General features: G+C 41.7%; 1 protein-coding gene across 1 annotated transcript; it reads right to left on the bottom strand.

Annotated features, from left to right (window-relative positions):
• Positions 1 to 74: 74 nt before the first annotated feature.
• Positions 75 to 9,891, bottom strand: LOC130699817 (lachesin-like). The gene is made up of 9 exons (XM_057521934.2): positions 9,424 to 9,891; positions 3,478 to 3,602; positions 3,210 to 3,417; positions 2,548 to 2,742; positions 2,335 to 2,481; positions 1,265 to 1,567; positions 1,116 to 1,193; positions 442 to 630; positions 75 to 314 (listed from the first exon to the last, which is right to left on the bottom strand). The coding sequence occupies exons 1-9, from the start codon at positions 9,503 to 9,505 to the stop codon at positions 229 to 231; spliced, it is 1,413 nt and encodes a 470-aa protein (XP_057377917.1). The 5' UTR covers positions 9,506 to 9,891; the 3' UTR covers positions 75 to 228.
• Positions 9,892 to 17,195: the final 7,304 nt, after the last annotated feature.

Below are 17,195 nucleotides of genomic sequence, written 5' to 3'. Positions count from 1 at the left end.
AGCCTTATATCGCAAGTCGAGCATCAGCAAGTAACAACAAATTCATCTAATTTGTACATAACTTCAGCGGGCTAGGGGTTAATAATATTTTATTTTTTTGTATTGAAGCCAAATGTATTTATACAGAACGATCGAATAATTATTTGAGATTAAAAGCAGGGTGATTTTTGTTTCAGTAGGTTTGCGAAACAACCAAATTGCATTAAGGGAAATGCTGGGGAATTGTTTTCATCTAAACATAATGGAAAATGAAGAACACAAGATACAGATAAGCAGCGACGGCATCAACCACTGAGTTGAGGTACTTGGAGAACCTGAAATGACATAACCGCAACAAGTAAATGAATATTTTTCTTTCACTTTCGAGTCCCAACATATTTGCGTATATTTAGTTATGTTGCTAGTAGAACAGCTAATCAATAAAAGCATTAATGCATTTACCGTTTGATCGGGAATTGACGACACCGTTATGCTTTTTAGCGGCATTCTTCTCGTATGTAATCGTTTGGTCACCTAGAACACTTTCATGCGTCGTTTTTCCTTTCCCGTTACTCTCGATGAATTCATCTGAGCTACCATTGCTTCCAGATCGTCGATCCACGTCGTTCACCGCCGATGGGATCGCTCCAGCTGGAACATTCAATAATGTTACAAAATTCCTTTAGATCGATCTTTGCAACTTTGTTTTGCCTTTGCAAATAAAATCTACATCTGTAGCTCTTTTTTTTCGGCCTACTTTCCCTCCTCCCCTGCATGAAGTTCATTACATATTTTATACTGGCCCGCTTATTTATTCTGTAAGTCTATGAGCCAGCGAATTTGCTAGTCTATTTTTGACTGTGTTTTTAGGTTTATACTTTAGCCGGAGATTGACTTTGAGCACAGGCAGATTTATGTTACAAAACACTGCGTCTTCGTTCAATAATGAATCATGCCTTTGGATGTATTCGCAATGGAACACATCACGTGCCGCGAAGCACCGCGTAAAACATGAATATCATCAAATATTCAAATGACGAATAAGGAAGTTGACAGTCAAACGACACGACTGCCCGTTTCATAAGTTTTTAGAAACTGTAGGCGTTCTGCCATAGCTCAATATATGCATAATATACCTGGGGAGAGGGTCGACGTCGTCACTGATATCAGTCGTCCATCAATTTGTTTGGATGGCGGTGGAGTTGACAGCATTTCTACGACGTGAAACAACAAAAGAAACATAAAATTTTGATTTTCAAGACATTTTCGTTTTCTAGTGCAATACCGTAAACTCGAATGGATCCCTCAGCTTCGCCCAGCGAGTTCTTAGAGACGCATTTGTAATGACCGATATCTTGCGGCTCTACCTGGTGAATGTGCAGTTTCATCTGGGTCTGGTAGCCGACGTGTAAAGTGTCGATCCTGAGCCGTTTGGATGGCAGCAGCATGATACCGTTGACGTTATTGGCATCCGTGCGAGTCCAAAAGGTGATGGGTCGCGGGTGAGCCTCTGTTAGACACTCGAGTATGAGCGAGCCACCGAGAGGTGAGCCGAGTAGTTGATGGGGTACGAACATCATCGGTTCAACTAATCGTTAATAAATAATAGCCAAACTGTTTTTAAAATTGTGCATTTAAAAATTAGCAGTTTGTGGCGCATGTAATAAATGTATCGTTCAAGCTACGCAGTATATGATAGTTCTGGAAATATCGGGCCGTCGTGAGTGAGCGAAGTCGTTTGGTTCAATCGAAAACGGATGCAGCTATCATCATCAAACTAATTGGTACTAGCAGAGACACAAGAAACTTGATATAAAGAAATCAAAACTGGAACGCAAAAAAAAAAATAACCCTCTCGAATAAACATATATATCGCGATTGCCGGGATGGAGTGCACCAGCAGCGTGATTAATAGCACACGAAGAACATATATTTATAAAGAGGAGGGGAAAATGCATATCTTGGAGCGATTGACAACTTCAAAGGCCCGTCACGAATGTAGAGAGTCGAGGTGGGGGGACGACCAGAGAGAGACTCAGAGATGGACTTCTCGTCAAACAAATCCAGCGAGGCTCGAGAGCGTCACTCATTGATTCCGCTCTGGTTGTAATTGGTTCTTCGTATTTTGTCTGTGTGTGTGTGTGTGTGACGACTGGCACGGGAATAGGGACTTTGCGTGATCAAAGAGAAAATATTCCGTAGCTATACAGTTAATCTTACGTATACTTCCACGTCTAGCGGCCTACCATGTAGCCTAAACAGAGTTTTCAATAACACTGTTTGCTATCCTTTGATTTCTTTCGGTTTTTTTTAATAATAGACTACTAATTATAGAGAGGAAAAGAGATAACGTACATTCAACATCGAGGATTATGCGTTTGCTGACGCTTGGTGGCACGCCGTTGCTGGCGATGCACAAATAGGCTCCAGAATCGGTCCGGCTAATTTTGGGGAAGATCAACTCTTCGCCTTCCTGTGCGATGATCAAGCGGCCAGCTAAATCTGCAATATAATTAACCATTTTTCAAATTCCATCTGTTGATGGATCTACACAAACAACAAACAAACCTCCACGTTTAGTCGACCCGGTTTCAGTTTGATGATTAACCGTTTTGCCTTCGATGAGAGCCCGACCATCTTCTCGTTTCCAATTGACTCTTGGTGAAGGCACGCCACGGCCACGACAGAGCAGCGAAATGCGGACGTTCTCTCTGACTGACAGTTGCGACGGTGAACTATCCTCATCAATCACCGATGGCGGAACTATAAAATCGCATAAGATCTCATGTCAGTCACGAGTTTGTTCCGGTTGATCCGCTTTTCCCCCTTGTTCTCAGAGTGCTACGCGTGTGCAGAAAGTAAGGGATAAAAAGAACAAACAGGATATCCCGCAAATGCTGTTTGACGTTCTCGATGAATTCCTGATGGCTGTTTGATTGTTCATCAACTTCACGAAAAGGTTTACACACACGAACAATTTGCCAAGATCAGCGCGTAATAGCAAATCTAATTCCAGCTTTTGATTAAGCTTTGTGCCATGTGTGCACTAATACAAATGAATCAAAGACGCTGGGGTGGCCAACATGTTTGGATTAGTCGCTGTACGCATGTATAATTGCCGTTGCAATTCGTTTCGGAACAGAAAAATAGAAGCAATTCCGACACATCCAAACAACAATTACAGCGTGAATTGAACTGTACCTAATATTGCATAGGCCCGTGTTACTTACCGACAACGTGAACGTGGCCCACTTGGCTGATCATAGGCTCCGAATTAACCTGGCACATGTAACGGCCGGCGTCTTCTGGCTGGACGCCGCGGATGTGTAAATGCCAGGTGCGCTGATGATCGTACGAAACGCTAAAGCGACCAATACGAGCCACAACTTGGCGATGGATCGTCAGGATCATTTGTCGGTCAAGATGCACCCATGCCACCTTTTAAAAACGACGTGATTGTGGATGATTTTTAACGTCGAACGATTGCACGTAACTCACCCGATGGCTTCCCAAATTATCAACGACGCAACTGAGCGCAGCGTCCCGTCCAACAGCCACCGTGACGTTCGAAACTGGTTCAGCGAACGAAACTCGTGGCAGTGCTGTGTGCTGGGCTGCCAATGCTATTAATATGAAAATCCAATCCAACGTGAATGAGTTATCAGTTACGTAACGACGTTAGTGGATCTTTTCCGATATGTTTTTCAGAGACGATCTAATTCGTCTCATCACACGATTGTCACCAAAGTGAGTAGATTATTCTTAACGAGATTCGACCGAAAGTTTTGCATAAGGTGCGCAGCAAATATTAAGAGGTGGATGCGGCGCAAACGAATCGTTCAAATTCATCGAAATTGAGCCGTAATGTGTAAAACTGTCGTGTGTGCTTCAATATTACAACCAAATGGCCGTGATCTAGTCTCAGATATGAACCAGCATCAACCGCAAAGAAAAGGACGGCCATCTTAGAACGCCTCTGTTTAATAAGAACGTTTGCAATACATTCCATACGGCTTTAAATAAGAAAAGAAATCTAAGTAATCTAGTATGGAGAGCCATATGCATAAAGAACACAACAAAAAAAAATACAGCATCTAGAGAGGGATTAAAATGTTCGTTCTTTCTCTATATTCTAGACCATTAGCGCTTTTTCTCTATGCAGTTCTTTACTTAACAAGCACGTATAATCTATAGGCCATCCTGAAAGCAAAGTGAGCATGTGCATAAACATGTTTGCGCCGCTTCCTAATCCTTTTTATTTTCCCCTTTGCAAAACAAGGAGAGAGCACATCGCATTAGGCTCCTACATACCGGATGAAAGGGAGAGAGAGGTTGACAGGTCTGCGGCTAATTTAGCAAACGTACGTATGGAAGGGGAACACATCGGGGGTCGATCTTGCAGTGTCGTCACTGATCGCCAGGAGATTTTCCGCACATTTCTTCTTTGCCGGTTCGCGTGCGGCCATAATATCATTAGTCCGCGCTGCTATGCCACCCAAACACGAAACAGCAGATGGCATAACAAACCCTTAAGGTCTATCTCTTTTTTTGCTTACAGACATAGCGCGGTCCTGGTGCGTGTTTACATAGCTAAAAGTATATATAAGGATAGCCGCTTGATTGGATGTGTAACAAAAGCTTTTCGCCGGACTTCGGCCTCGGATGCTGTCAATTAAGGCGGCCTGCGCTGGCGACTTATGTGCAAAGTCGTGTGTATTATACGGGCTTCTAGTTTGCACGCGGCATGCAAGCGCTGACGAGGACAACCCTACGGTGGACTTGTTGTAGGCTTAATCGCTTTTGAAACTACTAAACATACATTCTGATTCTAATTATTTCGACCGAAAGGTCGGCCGACCTCTAGCGTGATAAGACACGACGTTAATGAAATCAAGTTATGTACCTCCGTACCGCTCCCGATTGAATTCTCTCTGCTATCCGATTCAGGTTGAAAATTTCTTTTTTTTTTTCTTCGGCCAAGGAATAAGAAAAAAAGGACTTTTTATAGCAGACCCTGCCGATGTCCCTTCTCATCTACGTCAAGTTCCTTCTTTTTTTCTGAAGGGGGTCTGTGTCACGAGCCTTGAGGGGGGGGGGGGGGTATGGTGGTCTGAGGGATTTGTTACGTGGGTTCGGCTGTCAACGACGACTTGCGACCCTTAGCCTCTTTATTTTTACAGCCCCGACGAGCTCACGCGGGATAGTCGGCCAGTCGGGCAATATCCTCGCACTGTCGGTCGTATAAAAAAGTAAGTAAAAGAAAAAAAAAGGGGGAGACATTGGAATAACACGAGGGAAGAAGAATAAGAACGAAGCAGGGGATGTAAGGTGGGTTGCAATGTTATAAGAAAAACAAAACTACTGCGGGTGAACGAAAACCTATTTCCGACTCATCAATGCGCATCAAGATTTATAGGTTGCCTATCTTTACACGGTGAGAGGGTTATATAGCTGTTTTTATAAGGAAGAAAGAAAAAAAAAAAGAGAGCTATTGCTTCTTTTTTTCGTAGTCTCTAGCCGGTGCTCAATTCACTGTGTATTCATTTTGATTTTTTTCTTTCGGGTGTGTTCTTTTATTTGTCCTTGTTTTCCTTGTTTTATTTCCCTTTTTTTGTTTTCAGGTTAGATGTTTTATTTCCACACTATAGTCTCACCTGCATCCCTCGCGATGCGTGTTCGACGTCATGCACTGTCACGCAAATGTCTCCGACGAGATCGAAGGATAAGATATTATCGAAACGGACGAAAAAAAAGGGAAAAACACTAGGTGCTTGTAGTGGGCTGGAACAACGGGAATGGGCAATAGCCGCGTCCGCATCGAGGTGGTTTGACCCGAATGTTTCTTTGATGACACGATTACTGGACCAGAGTGGGAGGTGGGGCTCTATATTGGCACGAGTCCTAACCGTTTTTTCGCTCTCAGCTTACATGTTTGCTTCGCTATGCTGCTAATGGTTTGATTTATAATGCACGATGACGAGACAGAGCGTGGAAACTGTATCAGACTTTTGATTGTCTATCGCACGTTCTGCGCGGATGGCAGGTATAGCCCAACTCCTTTTATATTCTTCCGAGTTGAGGGCCTTCCGCTTTTAGTTTGATCTCCGTATTTTTTGTACAAGAGTTTTCTTTATTCTTCTTGGAATCTCTTCTGTATCTGTTTTTTTTTATACATTTTTTATAATAATGAAAAAACAATGGCCATAGTTACCTGGATATCTATAAGATTCATAACCACACAACGTTGTAACAGTTTGTCACATTAAATAAGCGATGAAGCTAACTTAAGAAACCCAACCAAAATACTAAACGGGAAAAGAAAACGCATAAAAAATTTATATTGGCTTGTCGTAATGAAATAGACGGAAGTAAACAAACGGAAAATGTTCATATGCGATGGGCTTCCTACAACCGTGTAACGCCAACTCCGACATCCCGGCTTTTGTTTTTGAACTTCATCACTTGAACACATCAAAGTGGCTTTAATTATCTTTTTGTTGAACGAGACGAGAATAATAGACTTCCCCCTCTCTTCACTCGTTCTATACAGCAGGACTTAAATTATCCAATCCCATTCAATCGATCTGCAACCTAAAAAAAAAATGACCGGATAAACACTCGAATCAAAGAATATAAAAAGCCAATGTGTTGCGATTTGAAAAAAAAAGCTTTTGTCTATCGGACTCTTTAGCATCAAAGAGAAGGCGCAGATTCTTTTGTGTCACGTCTAGCTGATGTCTGTTATTATTTTTTTCGAAGGCAAACCTGCATTGCTTGTTACGCGGTGCACTTATGATGGCGCACTATACAAACCAGAGATCTTATTGTGTCATCTCTATATACGATGACTTTCCGCGTGTTTTACTTGCGTTCAGGACACGACTATATGTTTTTGCTCTTGCCGCTATAGGCCCGTGTTTATCGCTGAGACACAAGCTACTTTGTGTAAGTCTTTTGTTCTGCTTTTCCGCTTGCGTGTTTCATGACCCCCCCCCCCCCTACTTCTCAAGAGTTTTGTTCTCATCGGATGAAACATCACGGATTGGGTATTTATAAAGCGGGCCGCATTTGACGACTATGCGTTCTATCCTTAATTGGTTGATAACAAGTAGGAAAACAGTTGACACAACAAGGGCTTCCCATCGCGCTTCATATTCAAAATCGACGTCGTTTTCATTGTGTCTATAATATCGTTGATGCCCCGCACTTAGTAGTAGCATATATTTTTTTTTTGGGGGGCTTTCAATAGCAGAGGCAGTTGGCTTAATCGAGTTAGACACCGAACTGAAACCTTATATCACATTCTGCGTTTGTCTAAATTCAGCTTACGTCCAAAACACCGAAAACCAAAAATTAAACGGCTATTTACCACTGAAGCGGAAACACATTGTTGACTATAGAGCAGTTTTCTTCGATGATTAAGCCGAACAAAAAAAAATTCAGCCGTTATTCAGTTAGCTGTTAAAAGGTCAGTAGCCCAACCACAATAGCACATAAAGTTCTAAGGCCTCTTGTATATGTTTTTTATTTTTCATCTTTAATCATATGGCCTGAACTGATTTCGAAGGGTGTTGCCAAGGTGACGTGAATCTCGTTGGGCTCCTGTCAATCAGAATTTCACCGTTCTACCGTGGTAGTAGAACGCGATAGTTCTTCAACCAATCATCTATATGCGCTGAATGTTACAAACACATCAAAGAGAAAAGTGCTCCTGTGGTGACGCTATCGCACTACTCAATCTTTTTCTTGTTGTCAAAGCCTTTCTTTGAGGCCTCAGAACAATTGTCCCCGATGGGGAGGAGAGAGGGCCTATACGGTCATGTTTGTCTGATGTCATTTGAAATTGCATTAACGAAGTAAAACAATCTAATGACAGGGAAACGTTGGGGGCTTTTCACCGCACTCTCATCGACACGCAATCCCTGTGATGTTTTTTTACAAATATTTAAGGCGTCTACATATGTTTCCCGATGGCGGGGACAGGACGGACATGTTCAGGCACGTCAGCAGATAAAAAGTGAAAAGCATAACGTGACCGAGAACTTTTTGCGTGTGTCGTTCACTACGCCCTAAAATTTAGACTCGATTTTTCTTTTGAACGCGGGATAAAATCGAGGTGGGATTACGTAACCTATTCATCTCTAGGCTAACGAAGCATTAGGCACACTACGGCAATGGGAGTGGTTCGTAGGAATCCAAAGAAAATCAACTCCACCCCCATACAACGTGAATTTCATTTTCGGTTCTCGGCTTTCCAATGCCAAGTCGTGATGCTCCCCCACTGTCCAAGTGGTTGCCCCCTGTTCGCTTAGTGCCCTCTGATAGAAGTGCTGACCAGACCTTACAAATGCAAACAACGTCCGATATAGCGCCTGGGGGGGGGGGGGCGTGATATAGTGACATCGCAATGGATCTCAATATGCGTATAGGAAAAAGAAATGGTTCAAAGAGAAGCCTTCGTCTTTCATCTTATATATTCCGATCGGGCTCTTCTGTCTTCCTCCTTGTATGAGCAGACACACGTGTAGGTGAACGCACAGAATTTTCTAAAGAGTTTCATGTGACTACGTGTAAGTTTGATAAATATACTAATAAAATACTGTAGAACACAATGCTTTCACTTCTCTGTTATAATGAATTTAATTGTGATTCTATTATTAAAATGGAAATAAATTAGAAAATAGTTTTTATTTAAACCTGGACGTACTTTAATTTCACCAGGTAGTCGCATGGTACTCTGACAGGAGCAGGATGTTAAATACGGTAAAGGATAATGACCATCCAAGACACACTGAGATAGGAACAAGGAAAAGAAAAAAATGCCGGTATAAAATTAGAGTTAATGCCTTAATACCGCGAGCTAGAATTCAACATTCAATAATCTACTCGACTGGCGCATAAAAATGTCCATCTGTTCCTGCCTCCCCCGATGTAGAGGCGGCATCTTTTCATTCCTTTTGTTACCTAATTTCGCGTACTGAATAAAATATCGGAACCACTCAAGACTCACGACGGATGAACAAACCGGCAAACGATCATGGTCTCTTCCATAATTGACAGCCGACGAGTTAATGCGTGCGCTCTTAATCTCTTACTTGTGTGCTCTTTCTTCCCCGTTTTCTTCGCTCCCGCACGTACCTCGTCCCCATTCGTGATCGTCTAAGTAGCTTAGATGTATATACACACACACGCGATCTCGGCTGCTCAACCGGTCATAACAAGGAAGCGCCAAAATATGGAGGAGACAAACTTCAAAAACTCCCCACTTCTCCCCACATTCTTGGGTGGTTCGTCCACCACTTTTCGTCACCTTTTCATGCCACGTTAATTGCGCGCAGCTAAAACTCGACGAATATACGATGGATAACGGAAGTCTTGCACTTAATTTTAATGATTCATTTTTTATTTAAACTCGTGTGCGCAAAATGGACGCAAGACACTCACCTGTAGACGCATCCGACACGGCGATGGGAATGGAGAAGAAGAAGAACAGAATCAATTGATGCACAGAGAGGAGCAATGCCATGCTAATGTATTTTTTCTTCACTCTTTAGATTAAAGATGAATTCGAGTTATAAACGACCGAAAGGTTCGATTCAAAATAGTTCCAGCGATTCAACCGCCGCTGCGCAACAGATATTTGCCAACTGGAACACGACGACGGCTCTTCCGTTGGCCAAATTAACGTTCATGACGCACTTACGGTCAACGTGAATTTCAAAGTCGAATTCCTCTATGTAAACAAAAACTTTTGGCTTGAAAAATTCAAAAGGCCCAGCTCTCTTTTGTGGTCGATCTTTAGTTGAGCATCGTGGCGAGTCAACTGACACGTTCGCAGCCGTTGACGTTCTGCTTTTCCAACCTCCCCACTATCACTTTCATCCAATATTATACCACCCACAGCTCTCCCGATCCTATAGCCGTATGGCACACAAAATACACGCACGCACAAACGTAACTCTCCATCGAGATCCGACGTATTTGTTTCGCCCCTTCTTGATTTTCTTTTTTTTTTTTTTTAAATGCGCGCGCGCACATCGACTACGATCATTCATTTCTTGAATCAGCTCCTCCCTCAATCCCAAATTGAAGTGGAAACGCGCGCTAATTAGAACCATCTGATCAGTTTCAATAGGTTCGTTCGAGAGTTTTCTTTTTTTATAGTCTACTACGGCGCAATGAAGCCGACAACTCTGTGAAAGCCGACAAGAGAAAATAGATATATAAGGGATGGTTAAAAGAAGTATGTATCTCTCTCTTTATTGGGATCGGAAATCCGACTTCACATCATCAAGACTTCCAAAGCCCGATCGACAGCTGATTAGCGAAAGGTATTTTTCTTCAGTTCCCTTTTGACCTGGAACTTGGGTTGCAAGAGTCACATAAAAGAAGAAGAAAAAATCGAATCGTTTGTATTTGAAAACAATTCCCAGGGTTTATTAATGCTTTTTAAATCTCTCTAAGAAATGTCAGAACTGCAGCAGGGACAGGCTTGAATTCGATCGCGTATTTTTAAGATGACCCTGCACTAAGAAGGCCCAATAGAAATACGCGACAAAGACAAAGCTATTGTCAAGCCTTTGCTGCTTAGAGCTCTTTATATTCTTATATAATAAAGAAATCTTCCATCGTGCTTTATCATCATCGTCTACAGCCCAGCGTCTGCCCTTGATAACGGCCGCCGTGTCGTTTTCTTGGTTCTGTTGTACATACATACTCGAAAATAACACGCATCATTCATTTAAATATTGACGTTTTACCTAAAGACTTTTTTTTTTTTGCGCACATTTCATTGTTGATGTGACGCCATCTAAAAGCGCACATGTTGGTGGGACATAACAACTAGAGACATTTCTGGATGATGGCTGATTGATATATTTTGAACATCAGCAAAATTTGGCGTAGAAGATAGAAAAGTTTTTCGCAGCTGTGTCCTTTGTTTATTTTTATTTTGTTTTTCGGGCCGGATGTTATATAGCGTGCTACGTATACATATAGACTGTCGCTTGTTTAGCCTTTCAACGAAGAACCAGGTTGCTGAGCTTTTGCGGCTGGGTGGGGAGGGATTGATCAAAGCCGCCGGATCTTATCGTCGTTTGTCTTCATTTTGCAAGTCGAACCTTCTGTCCTGTTCTTCTTTTTCTTTTCCTTTTTTTTTTAATAATATCCTTTTATTTTTACTCTACACGGAACGACTTGTGTGTACGAAAATATCTCTTTGTGTGTGTGTCTCTGTCTCACTTACTTTCCAGTAAATATTTTCTTGCCGTGCCAGCTAACTCGCTGACGGCACGGCCATTCTGATGTGGCCATTCTCTTTTTCTTTTACGCTCGTTTAAAGCGTTTTTTTTTTCGTTCCCTATTCGATAATAAATACGAATAAAAATGGGGGAAATAAGTGTTGACGTATTGTTTTCTTTGCTCACCCAAACCGATCCTTTTCAGAATGTTCTTCTTTCTCGTTTCGTCTAGAAATCGACGCAGCCATCGAATGTACCCACACAATTTTTTTTTTCACCGTTTCATCTGCACGACGTAGTGCCACTAAGCAACCGAATCGAACGTTGTTTCGATTGTATACCGAAAAGTCGAAGTTTCCTAAGAGCGTGGGTTGCTGCAAAACGCACACACCAATAAAAAAATTTCTTTAAAAAAACTTTTTGTATTTCGAGCCCATCAATAAGAAATCCCAACTGGTGGACGGGATTCATAGATGGGACAAAAACAAAAGTAACTCACGTTCACTTCTAATAAGGAGAGACAAACAAAACTCAAAGAAAACGTGTCACATAAAACGGATGTTTTGATTGTCGCGTTACCTAGGAGGTGCGAGAAAGGCTCGAAGAGAACAGGTTGGATTATTAAGAAAAAGTTGGCCAAAAAATAAAGGTGAGATGAAAAACGTCCTTCTCCGTTTGTCTATTGTTGTTGTATTTTTTTGCTATCGACAATACGACAGATCGCTGTGCGGATAAAAAAACAACCAGGGAACTGCACCGAATCGATTGGTCGTTGTATGCGCTGAATCACCGCAACGCGGAATAAAGAAATAAGGAGGAAAAAAAAGGATGTAAGAACCATCATAAAATAGTGAATGGACGAACGGTAAAACAGATGAAATTCTTTTTTTTTTGAAAGAGGAAAGGTATACGTGTGAATGTAGGCCTACTACTCCGTAGCGTTCCTCCAAGCGAGTATATAGCTGTGTGTAATCTAGCGATAACATTGGGGAGTATAGAAGGGGGGGGGGGGGGTTAGAAATATTAAGCAATTCTTTTTGTTAGTGCACAAGTGTAGGACATTTTAAGAGCCTATCACGTGTGTGTAGGTGGTGACGGACTAACACGTCGTATTTATGAAAGCAAAGGCTAAACTTTTTATATCTATAGCGAGCCATTGTGGCTGGCTGCTATGGAAAATTCGATCATTGCGATAATAGCGCGTGTATAAAAACAAGACGACAAAAGACAAATAAATTTACAATTTAAAACGGGGAAAGCGGGGAGCTTTAACGTGGATGATTAATAGCGTTCAATGTCTCGCAATGTTCACGTCTGGCGTGTGGAACTATACTCACCATTTTTTGAAGGCAATCTGTGTGAGGATTGTTATGGTTTCTAAATTAGAAAAAAAGAATGTGGCGAATGAAAAAATGTAATTATGTCACGAAATCAGAGCGACACAATCGTCTTGCTGATTAGTCTTCATGTAACAAAAAAGAAAACGAGTAAAAAAAAAAAAAAAGACGCACAGGAAAGGAACAAACTAAAAAACTCGTGGCGAATAAAAGAGAAACGGTTCTCTTTGATTAGAAGTTTTCCTTTTTCCAGTTCTTGTTTTGTTTCCCGTCCCCCTTCTTTTTATTTATATATTGGCCGCGTGTGTAGCGTGTGTGGATTCGTAAATAAAATCTAGATGAAGATGCCACAATAATAGAAGGGCACATGAACGTTCAAAACCATAGGCGTCGTGTGCCGTCGCTTTGCCGAAGCAAACAATAGGAGCCGTACCGCACGGAAAGCGGAAGGAAAACGAAAAGAAAAACTAAGAGGGGAAAGAAAAAAAAAATACAACAAAAAGGGGAAGTCTTGTGCTAGGGGAGTCCTTGGCTGCTAAGTTCGGTGTATATATATGTGTTTGCACATTATTTTTCATTAAGCCACAACTGAGGGGGGACATGAAAAAAAAAAAAAAAAGAGAGACTACGACGGTTGAATATAACCCCCCTCCCCTCACGACGCGTCGTCGTCACCGCCCTTTCTCAACCCTCGTTTCCCCCCCCCTCACTCTCTCTATCGTATTATATAAAGCTCCCAGGTCGGTGCTGTGTGGGTGTGCACGTTTCGTTTAAGTTCCACACATAGGGTCAGACGCTAAAGCTCCCTGTGTTTCTAATGAAGGAATCTTACTTTGGTTACTTGGGTACCTTTTTAAAGAAAAAAAAAAATAAGTATTACACACAGCCACTCTATTTCCTCATTGATGGTCTGACCGGACTCTCCCCCCACCCCTCCGATGTCTGGGTGTTTATAAGAAACCAATATGAGGTCTGGAAGGGCATCGAATATCGAGACGATGGGGTCAGTTGGATAGCCTATATTCCGCTTCTATTATAGCGCGTTTTACAGGGCCTGTGCCCAGCCACTTCGTCTGCCTTCCCGCTCTCTATTGGAAGATTGACCCATTTTTTTTTTTTTTAAGATAAGAGGGAACGATAACCAAAGATTTCGGAACGCCATGAAAAGCGAATGCGGCTGTTTCTCCGTTTTTATGCGGATGGAGTTTTCGTATGCATTTCACGGAGCCACACGTTAATCGTACCTGAGAGTCGAGCTCCCCGGATGATCGCAAAGTTGAACAAAGTTTCGTTAAATAAATAAAAAAAAAACGTCCTCAACTATCCCTGAGTTGCCGGAACCCCTCTGAATAAATCGCTTTAAAAAAATATTCCATCGTTTCCTATTTTTATTGTCAATTGATGTCCAAGCTCTTAAACTCTTTTAACTGTCATTTTTTTTTTTTTCATAACACTTCTGGCAGTTTGATTCTCGATCCGGAAGGTATAAAAGCTCCTGCATTGCTTGCTTGTTGGGGAACAAAATAATCTGATCGAAAATGTGCGGATATATATATATAGTCTCCCATCATCTGATGCACCGCAGAATATGGGGATAATACGTCGAAAAGAAGGCGGAGTACGACGATTCCGAGTATGTGAAAATCGTTTGGCTGTCGTCCGTGGCTTGTAACGAGCTCCCCGGTCGTCCGGCGCTAACACGATGATAAACGGGCTGTCGGCAATCATTCTTTAACAGCTATAGAGCTTCGATTTCTCGTATAGCGTGTTATTTCTCCTCCCTGATTTTTTTTTTTTTTTTGCCTCCGTCTCTTTCAGCTCCAGAAGTCCTTCTTTTGCACAGCTCCTCTCTTCCGGACTCTCTCTGTGTAAACTATGGGAGGAAACGAAAGGCTTTTAGGGATTCGACAGGGGAAAAAATATAGAAAGAACCAGCCAATTTTTTGAGTGTCGTATTGTACGGATCGGTTCGTTGTGTTCCGCAATCCTCGGCATCCATCAAAGGGCGTGTGGCCCATCATCTAAACCTGACGGGGGTATGTAGTGGGGGGTATATAAGAATTCTTCAGTTTGTGAAATGTATTCGGGGAGTAAAAGAAGTTGAAGAGCTGAAATTGATTAATAAGACGCAAGGATAGGCCTTTATGGATCCTAGCAGGACTAATGGGGATCTCGTAGTCCGTTCTGCATCCACTGAAGTTCAGTAGAAACTGGAAGAATATACAGAAGTTTTATTTTTTTTTTTTCGTGAAAGATTCTAATCGAACGGCTAGTGAGTTAGAGAGCGGAATAGAAATCATCAGTTGGAGAACTTTGAAATGGGATCTCATTGGCTTCTATGCCCGGACATAGTCCCACTTAAGTTTATATCCATTTTTTTTCCTGGAATGGTTGACTTCAATATCTAACCTTTGATTTAAAGCCCCCCCCCCCCAAAAAAAAAACAAACTTATTTCTGATAAATAAAAGAGAATTCAATTCGAATACAAGTGACTCGAATGGCAACAGCTTTTTCCACAGTTACATAATGGCCCTTCTTGTAAAGTCACTGCACGGACTGTTGGGAAAAAGAAAACGTAATCACGGCTCCGGCTTCAAAACTGACATTATTATCACTTCCCCACTGCTTTTCATCGTGTTTGTTCCTTCACTTAATTACACGTCGAGGGTTGAACAATTTCTTACGAGAACAATATATCCATCGTAAATCCCATTTCAAAGTTCCTGTTTCCCCATCAGACGTCGCAGCCAAGCCAGAAGGCTTGAGGTTTAAAGAAACTGGCTGAAAAACGTGTTCCAGCTTCAATGCATTATTCAAACGCTACTGTACTTAAGTACACCGTATAAGGTCAAAAGAAGGTCGTGTAGCATAAAGGGTTACAAACTACACACGCGTCAAAACCAAAACCTACATGGATAATGCGTTCGCATTGGATGTGTTGAACGATTTTGATCCTTGTATTTAGGCTCATATAAAGTCCTCACGGCTATTTGAATAATGCGGCCGGAAATACCGATATATAGTAGGCCTTTACGCACGCATCGGTAGCTTCCCCCCTCAACGACAAAACGTGAGCCCAATATCAACGGAGAACGCGATTTTTGTGCGTGATATCAAACACCCCTCCGACGACATCCATCAGAGGCCCCGTATATAGGGTGTAGCTCTCTTCAATGTTGTACACACGGACATATTAACGTGGAGGAGGATGCAAGCTGTTCAGTAATGTAGAACTACATTTTTCATTTGCGGACTCCACGACTCGCTGCTTGAAACTGACAGCGAAATACTTTTGGCTAAATGAACGATATATTTTTAATGACTCGCTGGAGGAAATACTAGGAATGAGATAATAAAAATGGAAACATTCGAAAAAAACAGGATTTTGTTTGTGACGAGTAAGCGATTAGATGTCATCAGAAGATGTATGATTTTCGAGATAAATCATTGGAAAACTGGTTTCCATTTAAGAGTTCGCTTGGCAGTCCAATGCTTCTGAAATTCTAATTAACATCAAGTTGCTGCTATGTCGTTTCATTTTGACACTTTTGCCATCTTGTATTTTCTAATTCACAGTGCACACGCTCCTTAAACTTCATCTGTTCTTCCGGTTGCATTTCAACATAACTGATCCGACTTGTACCCACGGATATATGACGTTCAGCTTCCCGCATCGATAATGGCCTTATTTATGTTACGCCTTTATAGACTGCTGCCGTTCTCCACCCCACCGTGCAACCCAAAACTCTTGCACGGGCGTCAACAAGAAATTGATGCTTTAAAAAAAAAAAAATAAGAGGCAAACAAAATGATGGAATGAAAAGCCTGTGCGAGTCGTTTCTGTATCTAAATGAAGGCAGCGTATATAAGGCAGGTCTATATATTAAAATTTAAGACGAGGAAAACAATCCTTCATTGACGTTGGGTAAACACGAGCAACTGCGGGCGAATGCATAGTCTCTGTATTAAAAGTAGCGTAGGTTGGAGAAGGCTGATCGAAAACGCGTAGATGAGGAAAAAAAAAAAGAAAGGAAAACAAAAAGGCTTAGCTCTTGGGTTGATGTGAAGAAAGGTGTCGAGTTTCTTAATCAAAAGGAAACAGACCTACTCTGGCTTTATAAAAACCGAAGCCGTCACACAAGAACTCTTTTTTTTCTTTCTTTATTCTATATACTTGAAAACATATTGGACTGTTTTTCTGTTGTCTTCTGTCGTCGCGTGATACGCTCGATTTCATCCCGACAAAGGCAAATGAGCTCGGCTCCCCGGTCTTTGCTGTGATGCAATAGCCTTGCGTGTTACACCAGGACAACGCTGGATGTCTACCTTCTTGTTGTTGTTTTTTTTTAAGACCTTTAAACCTGCCGACGGTAATAAGGGGATTATCGGACAGAGTCAAAGAATATTTTGAGACTTTTCACTTGTTGTTTTTACATTAGGAAAGACGTGCGTTAAGGCGATGATTAAAATGAAAGATTTTTGCACCATCCTCATTTGATTCATTGTTATGACAATATTCCGGTACATTTAAACTGAATTGCGATAGATGATAGCGCGGGGCTTATATTTACCGCAATAAATCGCGAACGCAAAATGGGCTGCATGTAACAGAAGGCATAACATGGTGATTGGCTTGGC

The sequence above is a fragment of the Daphnia carinata genome, chromosome 10, assembly GCF_022539665.2.
Source record: "Daphnia carinata strain CSIRO-1 chromosome 10, CSIRO_AGI_Dcar_HiC_V3, whole genome shotgun sequence".
In the NCBI taxonomy this organism is placed as follows: Eukaryota; Metazoa; Arthropoda; class Branchiopoda; order Diplostraca; family Daphniidae; genus Daphnia; species Daphnia carinata.
Note: the sequence above shows the minus strand (reverse complement) of the source record. Positions and strands in the feature narration are given on the sequence as shown.